Below are 15,885 nucleotides of genomic sequence, written 5' to 3' on the forward strand. Positions count from 1 at the left end.
AGAGTTTATCCCAGTTCATTGCGTATTGTACAACTTGGTCTTTATGTATAAAGAAATATATTTTAACGAAATAAATTTAATGTTCCTTTAACTAATGTTGAAACAAGTTGAAGTAGCAAGAATTTGAAAAAAATATATCTTATATACGTTATATAAAAAATTAAATGTCTGTTTTTTAGCTGAAAACTCCTCACGGATACATTTTTGTTAGTTCCCCATAATTATGTTATTATTTAAATACAATAAACAAATAAAATCAATGTAAAAAGTCCTGAAACATTTCATTTCCTTTCATTCAAGACTTGAAATTAAAGATATAGCAAGTATATCTTATAATGCAAAGCTTCCAGTGATAGCTCATGTGTGTCTGTTCATCTGGTTGGGTGGTCGCCAGAGGCTGGTGAGGTGCAGTTGCCATTGCAACAGCAAAACAGCGAGGATGTGACGTCACAACAGCAACAACAACAGCAGCAGCAGCAGAATGGCAGTGTGAAAGGAGCCTCACCATTGATCGTAGACTCAACTCAAGTTACCACACCTATTCAGCAGGATTCAGACAGTAAGTGAAAAATTAACTGTTCATATGATTGAAAAAATAGCTGGAAGATTTCACATCTGTACTATCACAGCCACTACTAACACTACTGCCACAGCTGCTACTACTATCACCGATGCTGCCATCTGTGTCACCACCACCACCTCAACACAGACATCTTAATCATAATCAACCTTCACTGTGATTACTATTAAAATTCAGAACATTACTGCAAAATTTACAACTGTTCCTACTGAAAATGAAGGAAAAGATGTGTGTATCCATGGTGATAATTCCCCTTTATCTGTCTTGACAAGAACAACGCTAAAGTTTGTAGTAATATCATCGCCTTGGAAGAAGACCGTCACATTTTAAAATGACTGTGTCCATTTTCAGGAGAAGCATTTTAAAAATTAGGCGTTACATAAACCCTGATATCTCAGTCCAAAAAGTAAATACTGAAAAATGGTTTTATATGGGAAAAGAAGATACAATGTACTACGTTAGGCCTTATTCCCTGAATATTATGATAGTCAATCAATCTTCTTAATGTATCCAGTTGTTTGCTGACAACATAAAGTCCACTATAGTCCACTGTAGTCTATTCAGTTGTTTTTCACGAGAAATGAGGGGTATTTTGATCGGTGTTGATTATAGATGCCTGTTGCTAGTAGCCAGAGTTGGGGTGTAGTCAATATATACTGCAGGGCTGTGTCTTCTGCAACTGGTACTGATGATTTTAATTTACTTCTTTTGTGGTTTATGGATGGACAGTATAGAAGAATGTGTTCCAGATCTTCATCATGATTATTACACCACAGACAAGTAGGATTATCAGAAATCTGAAATCGGTGCAGGTACAATTGAGTGACAATGATAATAATAAATCCTTTTTATAAGGCCCTTTTGTATTACGATGGTCTTTCCCCAATAATTAGGAGATCATTTTAGGCGAATTAAAGGCAAAGCTTTCATTATTAGGGTGCAATTATTTTATTTTTGCAGGAAGTAAAAGAGTTTAATTTCTGATGGTCTTCTTTCAAAGCAATTATTGAATTAGATAATAACATCGCTCTTAACAGAATTGTGACAATGATGGTTTTTCCCTTCTATCCTTCAATTGTCAATACCATCACTACTATCTTTGTCTGCACTGTTACTGAATTGAAAAGAAGATTTAAAGATTCATAGTATTTTGAAGACTGAATGTATTTTTGTCTTCAGGTAAATTTCAGATTATTAGTGTGATATATTATATTGCTTTGATTGAAAATAAGTATATTTCTACTTAATAAATATAGTTTTCTTTGAGGGATCACTTTCTTAGTTCCACTATTTATTTAAATTCTCAGGGCCCGCTCCCACTTAGTGGAATCGAATTGAACAGAATTTATCTTGACTATGAATTTAAATCAAAGATAGTAGAAAGCCGTGCGTCGAATCGAACCGAATCAAATTGATTAGAATTCGTGAGGTAGAATATTATTCCACTGCCAGAACACAATTTCTTGTTTCGGGTATGATCGTATGTTCTCGTGAAGACTTCGTGGAAAAACAAATGAGCCATATCCATTTTTGTAGCGTAATTTATTTACTGAAACTTTTTGTTGAAATAGTACGTAGACTATACAGAAAATTACAATTCAATAATATGAACGAAGGAAAATCGATAAATTTTGTACAGAAATATTCGCTGTTGTATGATAAAAACGCAAAAGTACTACTGTAATAATAATTCCCGTAATAACGCTTGAAGCGAAGGAAGTCAATTAACAGAAACATCAGGTAAAAATTGAAATAAAAAGAAGCACTATAGAACGAAATTTTGTTTCGTCTCACAGGACAAAGTGAAATTAAGTGGAAAATTCTTCATGTAAAAATATCATGAATCCAGTATTTGCTTTTTTTTTTTTTTTTTTTTTTTTTTTATTTTTTTATTTTTATTTTTTTTTTGGAAATGTATTTCTTCTCTCTCCGACTCATCTAAAGTTTTGTATGATCCATTTTACACTGCAACATGCTTCAATTCGGTTTGATTTGATTCCACCAAATGTGAGTTATGTTTCGATTCTCTTGTTCTTATATGCTTGAAGTTCATTTGCATTCTTCACATACGTGATAGCTATTGAGGTTATTTTTTGAGGTCGACATTTGAAGGAAAGTAGGCTATGATTTGTATCTAATGTGCAGGTCTGACTCCTCATTCTATGTGAAGCAGATGGCTCTGTTGCAGGTGGGTCGGGCATCCTGTCGACATCATCCATGTTCCACTGGCCGAAGGGTCAGGAGTGGTGGCGTCAGGTTGCCTGGCTGCTGGTCTGGCCTATCCACCTCGTGTTCCTCGTGACCATACCGGACTGTGAGAAGCCTCGGTTCAAGCGTTGGTTCCCCCTCACCTTCCTCATGTGCATAGTGTGGATTGGAAGCCTGTCCTATGTTGTTGCATGGATGATAACAATCATTGGTGAGTTGCTGGATAGGGATGCGAAAGGTCGCATGCTTAAGAGAAAGTCTGGGCTATAATGCTGTTAATTTAGAGCTGAAATTAAAAGTTAGTGACATTTCTTTTTTTCCTTTATTTTTTTATTTTTTGTTGTTTCCTATGTTTCCTTCATTTTCTGTTTTCTTTTTCGGGAGAAACTGCACTTAGTGTCCTGCAAGAAATTTTTCTATCCAATGATGAGACACTACGGGAAGCAAGTCGTACACTTAGGAATAAAAAGAGGGGTTACCTGAAGGAAAAACTGAATGAGGTAGAAACAAATAGTAAGAATAAAAACATTCGAGATTTATATAAGGGTATAAAGGAATTTAAGAACGGATATCAGCCAAGGGTAAACGTGATCAAGGATGAAAATGGTGACTTGCTTGCAGACTCTCCATCAATCCTAAACAGATGGAAAAACTATTTTGCGCAACTACTAAATGTACATAGGCCAAATAGAAATGATCGGGACGAAATTGAAATACAAACTGCTGAGCCATTTATACCCGAACCCACGCTTTCAGAAGTCGAAATTGCGATAGAAAATCTGAAAAAGTATAAGTCTCCAGGTATCGATCAAATTCCAGCAGAATTAATACAAGAGGGTGGAAGTGCATTATATAGCGAAATTTATAAACTTGTAGTTGCTATTTGGGAAAAGGAAATTGTACCAGAACAATGGAAGGAGTCCATAATTGTACCTATTTTTAAAAAGTGGGACAAAACCAACTGTGGTAACTTTCGAGGAATATCACTTCTGTTGACGTCGTACAAAATTTTGTCCAATATTCTTTTGAGAAGATTAACTCCATACGTAGATGAAATTATTGGGGATAATCAGTGCAGTTTTCAGCGTAATAGATCGACTATTGATCAGATTTTTTGTATTCGACAGATAATGGAGAAAAAATGGGAGTATAAGGGTACAGTACATCAGTTATTCATAGATTTCAAAAAGGCATATGACTCGGTTAAGAGGGACGTATTATATGATATTCTTATTGAATTTGGTATTCCCAAGAAACTAGTTCGATTAATTAAAATGTGTCTCAGTGAAACTTACAGCAGAGTCCGTATAGGTCAGTTTCTATCTGATGCTTTTCCAATTCACGTATTTTAATGATATTAAATTATACATCAATTCAAAACATAGTCGCCCTTGGTAGTGTAGTTGGTATAGCGCTGGCCTTCTGTGCTCGAGGTTACGGATTCGATCCCGGCCGAGGTTGATGACAATTGTGTTTAAATGCGACAGGCTCATGTCAATAGATTTACTGGCATGTAAAAGAACTCCTGTGGAACAAAATTCCGGCACACCGGCGATGCTGATATAACCTCTGCATTTGCGAGTGTCATTAAATAAACCAGAATTTAATTTTAAAACATTCCCGATGGCTTCAGAATTGTTTTTGCTTTCAAAAATTTCTGTGAAGGGCTTACATTTCATGATAAAGAACAAGAAAACTGGAAGACAAATGGAAGACTTCCCTTTGTACGAAAAAAAACCATTACGCTAATTCCATCTGGACTCGACTGTTTACCTCCTTGAAATCTGAGTTGCCTTCATCGACCTCACGAGCTAGGCCAGAGCAGTAGTCGCTTGATGGTGCTAGACCTCCATCTAGCTGTACCAGTGCAGGTATGCTTGGCATTCATATAAGCTAAATCATTATTGGGCTGACAGGAATTTTCAAATATTCATTCCAGATTACAAATAATCAAACATGCCATTACAACTTTTTTTCTGTTTTATACGCCCATAACCAATCCTCACTCGTCTCTTCTACCTACCATCCAGGTTCTGAGAAATTTGGCAAAAAATGTATATGATTTGTTGTTACAGGTGACACTCTGAAGATTCCAGACTCTGTCATGGGTATCACATTTTTGGCTGCAGGAACCAGTGTTCCGGAAGCAGTGTCTAGTGTGATTGTAGCAAAGCAAGGTGAGTGAAGGAGATTAATGAGAGAGAAAGAGAAGAAAAGGGAGAGGAATAGAAGAGAGATAGAAATGAAAATGAAGGGAATAGGAAAAGTGAGATGAGCAGTGGCAAAGGTGAGGTGTAAATACTGGATAGGCAGAAAAAAAATCTACTTACCTTATATCTTTTTATACAACAGATGTTTCTCGGCTTTTCTATAAAAAAATTTTGTGACACAGTATCACAAGAAGATGATGACCACTCATTTTCACCCCCAATCAGAATACAGGTACAACAATATAACTTATTTGTATCGGAGCATTCTGTTAGCTGAAGCTAGAATCTGTTAGAGGAAAAGGGAGGGAAAAAATGTGTGGACGGGAAAAGACAAAAAAAGGGAGAGAATATGAAAAGGGGAGAAAAGGAAGAAATAAAATAGAGGAAAAGAAACAGGTTGGGAAAAGGGAGGAAGAGATATAGGAGGGGAAGAGAAGGAGACGATGGAAATGGGGAGAGAAATGTGGAGAGGATAGGAAGGTAGAGAAGAGAAGGGGAAAGTGAGAAAGATAAACAAAGACGAAATGGGAGAAGAGAGAAGAAGGGAAAGGGAGGCTCAAGTGTGTGTTGTTACTGTGCAGGCCACGGTTCCATGGGCATCAGCAACTCGATCGGTTCCAACACTTTCGACATCCTGCTATGCCTGGGGCTGCCCTGGCTCATCAAGGCGTCGTTCCTGCCCACCACCGAAGGACAACATTTCGTCGGGATCAACTCGCGGGGGCTGGAGTACAGCGCCATCTCCCTCCTGTCCACGCTGCTCCTGCTCTACGCCACTTTCTCGTGCAACAAATTCCAATTGGACCGCAAGGTGGGGCAGGCTTGCTTGCTCATGTATGGAATGTTTCTCGTGCTCGCGTCACTAATCGAACTCAACGTCTTCTTCATGGTGAACCTGCCGACATGTGGGCGGTGAGCGTAGAAAAGATGTGTTGTGGTGACGTGTTGCGACCTGAGACCCGAGAGGACAGTCGGCTCTCTCAAAGACACATCTGTCCGAACCCACTGAAACAGCACACAAACCAACAGCCTTCAGACGATGAGAAATGTCTCGCAGGAAAGCATGTGGTAAGCAGCAACGACAGTGTGGATGTACAATGCTTTCTGCAAGGATCATCAAAATTTAATTGGAAATATTTCTAAGTAAGAAACGTTTATTCATACATACTCATGTTCCAATATTGCACTTACATTCATAGACAGCAGTGTAGTTGTCTTTGAGCAGTAGATCTTTTCACAGCTACAGGAGAAAACCATCTTTGAGAAATGTTTTGCTCTATTTTTTTGGAAAATGTCAGCTACATTTGCCTCATGGCAATGTTGAAGCAAGTTTAGGAATGAAATATCGCCGCCATATCGTTAACATTATTATCATTGCCATATTTTTTTTATTACCCTCTTCATGGTTATCATCTCACCATCACCTTTGTCATCACAGTCTCTGCTGCTATTATTATAACCAATATCTGCTAAGATTTGTTAAGAGTGTGCTCCATCTCTTGAAAACATTGCTGTATGATTGATCTCTTTAACTCTTTTTCAGTTGTCCATCATACAGCATTGACAATTTAATTAAAAACTTTGTGAAATATTATTCTTCATTTATAAACTCCCTTATTGGAAGAAAATGTAGCAAAGCAATTCCACTTTTCAACTTCCAAGTGGAAGAAAATATACCATAACACTTTTCATTCTGTTATTAGTTAAAATTAACTATTACTTATATATAAGATAGGAAGCCTAATATACAAACATGGAAATGCACTCAATAAAAGACAAAATAAAGAGCTATAATTTACATTCCCATACTGTCAACATATGATATCACATCCGTTCCAAAGAATTCATTTGTTAGTGTGCCTCTTTCTCTTTTGTAACCAAAGATAAGAGTTGAAATATTTGCATTTTTACACCATTGTGTATACAGTACTATTACTTCAAATTCATGACACCAGTTAATTTCATTTTATATCAGCTCATAGTGCCAACTCGAGTTTTTTTCCACATTTGCACAGTTAGCCAGGCTATTCATTGGTCACTAATATCTACTTCATTATATCAATTCATTATGATAAATTGATAGGTCAGAGATATTCGTAGCAATGTTGTATATTGAGTATCTATGAAAGTATGCAATCAAAACGATATTCTTTACAGATTAAAATTATGTGGGTGAATCAGATGATGTTGGATTAACGCTCATGCTAGTATTATTGGTGGTCCTGTGTGGAGATCGTTCATTTCTTTACTTAAGTGAGTACATACAGTTCCAGTAAAGATAGAGCAGTCACACTGATTTGTATACATATATTAACTACATATATATTTTGGTTCCATTTACTAGTAAATGAAATATGCTTTGAAAGATGGAAGGCAATCTACTGTTAGGTAGAACTGGCACATAGAGAGTTCATAATAGTCACTTAATTTATATTCAGTAGGACCGACAGAATGCCACAACCCCTGGTAACACGCGGAATGGCCTAAATGAAACATACTGTAGAATTGCCTTCTCATGAAATGAAGGGTCTTGGGCTGTTCAGGTAGTTCCAACAACAAGCTCAAGGATTGTACACACAGTCCATCTGTGTATGCGACTGTACTTTGGTTTTGTGTGCTACCAAATTAAAAAAAAAAATATTATATTAAAAACTGAAGTTAGAGACCTTAGATTATATATTAAGAAAATATCTTGTGTACTTCTACATTGTATGAAGTGCGCTTAGCAAGACATAGGGTGAGCAATGAATCTTAATCTCATGTTGTGAGCGTCTGGCTCGGATATCTGTGCACTTTCACGCACTCTGCAGAGCATTGGGATATGAATGTCATGCGTATTATGTTCGAAATGAACACTTGAGAGAATTGTTTTAACAACATTTTAAAATTTTAAAACGAAATTATTTTCTAGGTGTAGTTTTGCGAATGTGTATGTGATGTATGTATGTGCATATGTTGTGTAATAAAAGAGGTTCTACCTACTTAGCAGACTAATCTTCACTCTACCCAACTACAGGATGTGATCGGCACTGCGTCCATCCATCTACTTTCTTGACAGTTTCAGCGTATTCCGAATCTCACCAGTCCGGTGGCATCAATGACGTCACGTTGCAGCGAAATAAGGAATAAAACTGCTGGAAGGATCGATGGCTGTCATGGCGACTGTATAAGTTGTCTGTACTACGCTAGCAAAATTTTGCGAAATTTTCGTACTCCCATCTCGTTCAAAGAAAAGATAGCATAAACAATTTATTTCTTGAACCGGTAGTAATAACGGGTCCGTTGACATGTTCGCTCATAAACCATTAACATATTGTTTTTACGTTGTGCTCATTACAAACAACACAGCAGAACTAAAGCAGAACACACCGCCATGACACAACAGTGCACGATGTCATTCGTCTGCTAATTCCCGCCCTATACAAGAACCAATCAGAGTCACTGATGGCGGCTGATGGAGACTGCCACCACCTCTGCAAGTTGATGGCACCGGTGGAGCATCAATGACGTCATCGGTGGAATTCGGAACACCGTGATGCCATCGGATTGCTCACCGGTGAGATTCGGAATACGCTCTTTGTTTCGTGACAAATCCATCTTGGTAATCACCTTTTCTGGGAACCTAGAAACTTTATAGCATTCAATATCTCGTTTTGAAGTTTAATTATTTGTGCACTATGGTACTGTTTTTTCTTTTTATCATAATTAAATTTGTACACAATATAAACTGCATTGTTTACTCTTGTCCCATTCGTTTGTACATATTTAGTAAAAGTTGTTTATCATTTCCTAATGATGAATACTGAGGAATATAAAGTAATATACATATACTTTATATTCCTCATTGATACAGTGTTAAAAGTTGTGTAATCAAGGTGTAGTACGATGAATACTATCTTAAATCTTTCTTCTTTTCATTATAGACTTATTAGATCTCTCTTTGCTTTTCTCTGTAGAATTTTCCCCATTAAAGATGATGATCTCTATTCATATTCCAACATGTTTTGTAAACATTTTATTGAAGTGTCGCTCTCGAGAACATTCTTTGAAAGATTAGAGAGTATGTTTCACAAATATACAAGATATTTGGAAAAAAAAATACCTCCTTAATTCATTTTAATTCCGAGATTCTAGGAATAAATAAACATTAGAAGCTTCAAAATGTAGCTTCAGTCTTAAGTGAAATATAAATCTTATCGGATAATTTTGGAGTGTTCAGTAACACAATATGTTGTACTTGTGTTTATTTTCGAACATCGTCATTTTCTTCTCTGCATAGTGTGTGTTTCTTTTGTGAAAGTGCAACTGAGAAGAGAGGTTAAGTTCCTACTTGCTGCCGACCTAAATTAATTTTATATCATATTTTCATGGTAAAGAATGAAAGTGTCTGTATGTTTGTGTGTGCTGTATAATTCACTGATATTGTTTAGATCGTCTCGAATTTGGCTATAAGATAGCTATTTTGTTGGTGTAGCTTTCCGAACTCATATTCTGTTAATCACTTTAGGTCATAACCCTTCTTTCTGTTTGATACTAATTTCGTTCTGGAAATATTTACTCTTTACATAAGGTTTGTTTTCATGTCGGAATTTTATGTAGTTAGTTTTGCTTTTACTTTAGGTACGGTAATAATTACTGTAATAATTATTTCTTTATTAGCATTTCAATATGATTAAGTATTTATAAATGCAGAACAGTTATTTATTATATGTCTTAATAAATAATTTCTCCACTGAATTCGTCGGTTGAAGCATGTGATGGAGAAGAATAACATTAGAATTTTATTTAACATTATAGTCTTTTCATAGCACATACATTTCTTAATTTTTAAACAGATTTTGCTCGAGATACCAAGACTTAACCTAAAGCCCACATAATTTGTGTCATAAAAATTACTTTTTGAGGTTCTTGATTATTAAGAGAAAACTGTGGATATATTTATTGTTTTAAGCACATTTTCTACAATTTCACAACAAAATAATATTGTCTGTCAGCTCTATCACGACACGAGTAAAGTGTTACATTAACCCTCATTCATCTTTCTTCTGTTACTTGTTATTATCACAAACCTGTAAGCAGTACCGTAGTTAGCTCATTAAGGTAATAAGGTGGCTAAAATTTATTAAAGGTTACCCTATGTTCAATTTTATGTCTGCCATAACCTGGTAACTGAAAGTAAGGCAACCCTCTGAAAATTAATACTGTATTGTATTTCATGTTGTAAATACCACTATTAAAAGTAGACATCATATTTATATGTGTTATAAATGGTCAAAACATGCTTGCATTTATTCTGACAAAATGTTTTAAATATGCCCAATAACTATGAAAATATGTATTAAAAAAAGCTACAAGTATGCACTAAATTTATGTGATTTCTAGACCTACTCACATTTAATGTTCTTCCATATAATTATGTCTTCCTGGTGACTGTATTTTAATTTACATTATACAATGATGATTTTCTCCAATTGTTTAGGACTAAATTTATGTCATTTATCTGTTAATATGAATTTTTATGCAGAGAAGAACCTCTCGATACCTACAGATGTGATTGGACAGTATTTGTAAGCACAAGTTCTGGAGGAAATTTCTCTGCAAGCTCTCTACACTATCAACTTGCAGATATTTTTTCAAAGAGCATTTTTTTTGTAAACCACTGTACATTTTCACTCGATATTTTTGCATATATTAGACAGGCACATTTAAGTTCACTTTGCACTTTCTCAAGGATTCATACAGAATCACGAAGGAATAAACACACTTTTCTAGTTTATGAATTACCTGGGGTAGATTTATGAAATGCTACTTTATTAAATTCAAGATCCTCTGAATTGTTTCACGAGCATCACTTGAATTTAAGCCGCAAACAACTCCTTTAACTGCACTGAAATTATGAAAATAAAATAAAGCAGCATTAATCCTTGTACTCCTGCAGGTAAGAATTGGTTCTGGGGGTAAAGGAAGTTACTAGAAATGCCCTGTATAGGATCGTTCACAAAGTGAAGCAATAGTGGAATGATTAGCTTTCTGTTAAACCCTACAAACAATCAAAACGGGTTTCATGGTTTGTCTTCACTTCGTTTGCTAACGAGATTGTGATTCCCCACCAATATTTAAACATCACTTGAAGTTGTCACATTCTCAGAAGAAGAGGCTCGTTAGGGGTTATCTTGTTAGTAAGAGTTTAAAAAAAATTGTAAAGAAAAGTATAATTATGCTTTAAAACTTTTGCCAAAATCATAAAATATGCAACAGTACTATAAAAAATCAATTATTATGGTTTAAAAACGCATGCCGAAATTATAAAATATGCAAACAACACCGTATATATGCAATTATTAACTTACTGGTACCGTATATTGTGATGCTGTGCCTTCAAAATCCGCTGTGTTTTTTTTTTTTTTTTTTTTTTTTAATATTTTGCAGGAGAAAGAAAAAAGCATTCTCACTTTTAATTCTATTCATTTTCAAAGTTACTTTCGTATAATTTCATCATTTTTCTTGTAATGATTGAAATTATATCGAAAGTAGCTTTGAAAATTAAGGAAATTAGAAGTGTCAATGCTTTTTTCTTTCTCCTGCAAAATCTTTTTAAAACACATAGCATATTTTGGAGGCGCAGCGACGATATGCATAATAAAACTTAACAGACGGAATGAAGTTAAAACTTATTCCGAGCTTTTTATTTATATCATATGTAGGTCCTAAACGTAGATGAAATATGCATTTTCATATAAATCCTGTGTATAGTTTATAGGTCTAATGCGTACTATTGTACATTTGCGGTGTTTTTCTCGAAAGAAAGAAAAGTGACCTTTTTTTTTTGTTTTAATAAATTCGTCTTTTATTGTGATTTTAAAAATAATTTGAAATATGTGCATAACCTGAGCAAATGCTTATTTATATAATTATTTGACCAACGACAGGTGCGGTCCCCCTTGCATAATGGGGGTTTACGTCGGGTGATGTAACTGCCACATTGTAAAAACTGGTGCCCGTTAAGAAAACAGTTACATGAAAGCCAGTTCAAAAGTATTGGAAAGCACGACTGCTAATGGCTTCATTGCCAAATGCAAGGCACTAGACAACAACAACAACATAATTATTTGCTCATAAATTTACATTTTTTTCATAAAAATCTGCATGTTTAGAAAATATCACATAAACATTCTAACAGACTAGTTACTTCAACAATATTATGATCCATTAAGTGATCATCATCATCATCATCATCATCATCAGCTTTTCTGGTTTAGATCGTTTGACCTGTTTCGTGTGTTCAAGTAGTGTGGAGATGTTATTGATCATTCCACTTTATTGTTGGTAGGCCTCGATCTTATATTTGCTTATATTTTAGTAAATATTATATCATAACTGATTTCAGATCCAAGAAAAGAAAGTGCTTTAAAAATTCCTTGTTCATGTTATGGCTTTTCTTAATATTAATTCTATAGCTGAAAGAATTGGTTTGCCCCATGTTTGGTTTATCCAATTGTTTGTGTCAAATACGTAAACTTTTACAGATTGATTTACTGTGAAATGTATGTGTACTTTGTGGCCACTTCAGCAATTTAATTTTGACAGGGACATAAGAAGCTTGTGTGCCATGTGGTTATTATTATTATTATTATTATTATTATTATTATTATTATTATTATTATTATTATTATTATTATTATTATTATTATTATTGCTATTATTATTATTATTATTATTATTATTGCTATTATTATTATTATTATTACTATTATTATTATTATTGCTATTATTACTATTATATTATTATTATTATTATTATTATTATTATTATTATTATTATTATTATTATTATTATTATTATTATTTTGCTCTGATTTAATATAACTGTACCTCATGAGCTCAAATTGTTTAGTTAAGATTTTAAACTTTGTTAATTTGTTTTCAAATCATTCGAAGCATTTTTCAGTTTTACAGACAAGAGAAAATGTATTTATATATAAATTCAGTTGATATATATAAGTAGAAAACAGAAGAAACAGAAGAGATTGAAAAAATTATCGGTTATCATAAAAACAATTTTTTTTTATATGGGTAATGAAAAACACAAAACATTCTTAAGATTTGAAGAATAATGAACAATGAACTGAAAAAGGAATCATTGTGGTTTAATAAAATTCATTCAATAAAATTAGTAAAATGTATAAAAATGTACTGTAATGAATATATATGTTATTCATGATGAAATACATTACTGTTAGAGGATTCATGAGAGAAATGGGAATAATAGGAATAAGATAGTTTAAATTAAGTAATTCTTATTATTGATTAACAAACATTTTAGTGTCAAGAATTGTTGGCGTGTTGATTGAACGTAAATGGAGAGAGTATATATTTACCAGACAGAGAAATTACAAATGTGTTGAGAATTGGTTGAGAAATTCCATGCTATTGTATATTCGCTGTTTTTACTTTCTGTTTACAACTGTTACAGTTTTTCTGTTACTGTTAGGATGTGTGTTGAGTGCTTGAAGCAGAGTTGGCGTATGGGTCCGTGTATGTGTGCATATTTTTGATCATGTCATTAAATGTGGTTCACAATACAATTTGTAACAAATATTTAATTTTTAAATCCCTATAGTTTAGCAAAACTTTAATTCACTTTGCTTAAATTTGCTTATAATTCAGTTTTTGGGTAAGGAACACCATGCCTTGCTAGAAAAAATATTAAGATTTTATATTACTATTTTTATCACAACCCCCTTCTGTTTTTATAGTAAATGTTTAATGAAATTTAATGGTGATTGCTTGAAAATTGAATTGCCAACAGACAAACTCATGTGTACTGATTACAACTTGGACTTCTGAGACTGTAGTTACTTGTTAGTACATTTCAAACACTTCTTAGGCGTAAGAAACAGAATGACTATGTCTTTATGTACATATTGCATTTACACTTTTGCACCCGTCTCCAAATTGATCTTCAAAGTAAAGTAATTTCACTATGAATGATGTGTCAATAATGTTAGACGTACTGCCAGTTTAATTTAAGACTATGTGATTATAGCATAGGATTCATTCAAAAACTCAAAATGTTATAGTAGAAATAATCATAACTGAATCTATACAAGTATAAGATATATTAAGATAACCCAAAAGGAAAATAAGAAACAATTAATTAATACATAAGAAATAAAAGGAAGATGGTGTTAATTCCGAAAGTACAATAAACAGTAATGAATTGTGAATTTAATAGTACTAAAACATATTTTCTGCATTTTTCTGCTATGCATTCACAAGGTTTTAAACCGATATTGAATTGTCAGTAAATTTAAGTTGTTGAAATTAAAGTTACCCATGTCAATTATTCCTTTCCTTTTTGTTACAATTCGAATGTGGTGAGCTGCGAAGATAGTAGGATATTTTAAACGTTTATCGTGTTTATATTTGTTATATTATATTCCCAGGACAACAAATGGACGTAAGTTCCCATTTTACACAACAATTACACCCACTGCCTTGAATTAATTCTTTTGTTGAAAGTTTGCTATTTTCCTTTTCTTTTCCCATTGATCTGATAACGTTAATGAATATATAGGAATAGGTACTGCACTGTAATAGACAATACCACATATTTCAACTTCAAAATTGAACTACCTAATTAGTGAGATTTGAAAAGTGGAAATAGTGAATATGGTGGTGGTGATGGCAGCAGCAGCGGCGGCAGTCATGGTGGTGGTAGTGGCAGCAGTGGTGGTAATAGTTGTGGTAGTGGTGGTGGTATGTGATTTTTCACGGACTCTGACTTTACAGATTTAAGCCGCCATGAGGGTCCAGTGTTAGAGCGCTGGTTCGATTCCCAGCCTACCCAGATTTATGACGTGTTGGCAAGCTTGTGATACAGGTAACACAGGAGTTTTCTCTGAGAGGTCCAATTCCCTGTGGCATCCCAACAAATCTCCATCACCATCTCATCACAGGTGAAGCATTAACCAGTCTCCCATGGCGCACCCTGGACAACAATCTTTCATACGAGTGAATGACAAACAGTCGAGTACCCATCAACCCATGTGAAATTTAAGAAACTTCTGTATTTGTATATTTGCTTGTTCTTATAATACACAAGATCTTCAGATAGTATTGCTGTACTCAATAAAATTGCATTCTGTGTTATCATGAATTTGTTATCACTGATGTATAGACATTTAAGGGGTTAGGTACAGCTTACAGCAGTAAAATTTTGGAAATATTCAACATTTTTTTCCTCCATTACTGTATCTTATACAATAATGAAAATTAGTATGTGTAAAACACTGTCCTTCTGCTATATGACAAAAATATTTTTACGATAAAAAATATTTACTTCCCCCCCCCCCCCCCCAAATTCAGTTCACTGTGCAGTGATAAAGCGTCTCCAACATAACTAAAAAACTACCCAACATTCTGTGATGAAATTTTTTATGTGTATTTATCCATGTCATATCTACAATATGATGCAAGATCACTTCTCTACCTTTGATAGATTGTCCGATAAAAAATAAATTCATTTTAAAAAATTGTCAAATATCAGTATTTTCTTCCAACACAAAAAAAAATATTTACTAAGGAATGTAGTTGAAAGAGCAAAATATTGTAAACATGAGTTTCAGAAATAAAATAAAAGAGAGAGAACAGGAAAAAATTAACAAGTTTATGAATTATGAAGGCAACGCTTCATCACTGCACAGTGAACTGGCAACATTTTGAATTTAGGAAAAAATATATCTAAATAATTTTTTTTTTAAATCGTAAAAGTATTTTTTTCATATAGCAGAAGGACAGTATTTTACACATACCAATTTTCATTATTTTAAAAAATACAGTAATGAAGGATAAAAATGTTGAATATTTCCAAAAATTTTACTGCTG

The 15,885-nt window shown here is 33.8% G+C and overlaps 1 protein-coding gene across 9 annotated transcripts in view; it reads left to right on the forward strand.

Annotated features, from left to right (window-relative positions):
• The window catches only part of zyd (sodium/potassium/calcium exchanger zydeco), a 163,564-nt gene extending 155,585 nt beyond the window's left edge, over positions 1-7,979 (forward strand). For 8 of the 9 annotated variants that reach the window (XM_069839093.1, XM_069839089.1, XM_069839095.1 and 5 more), the window contains 4 exons: positions 395-559; positions 2,754-2,999; positions 4,864-4,965; positions 5,580-7,979. In XM_069839093.1, the coding sequence (XP_069695194.1) occupies positions 395-559; positions 2,754-2,999; positions 4,864-4,965; positions 5,580-5,914 (848 nt within the window). In that variant the 3' untranslated portion in view covers positions 5,915-7,979. The remainder of the gene's footprint in view (positions 1-394; positions 560-2,753; positions 3,000-4,863; positions 4,966-5,579) is intronic. The other variant, XM_069839090.1, reaches the window with a different exon arrangement.
• Positions 7,980-15,885: the final 7,906 nt, after the last annotated feature.

Source organism: Periplaneta americana, chromosome 11 (assembly GCF_040183065.1).
Source record: "Periplaneta americana isolate PAMFEO1 chromosome 11, P.americana_PAMFEO1_priV1, whole genome shotgun sequence".
In the NCBI taxonomy this organism is placed as follows: Eukaryota; Metazoa; Arthropoda; class Insecta; order Blattodea; family Blattidae; genus Periplaneta; species Periplaneta americana.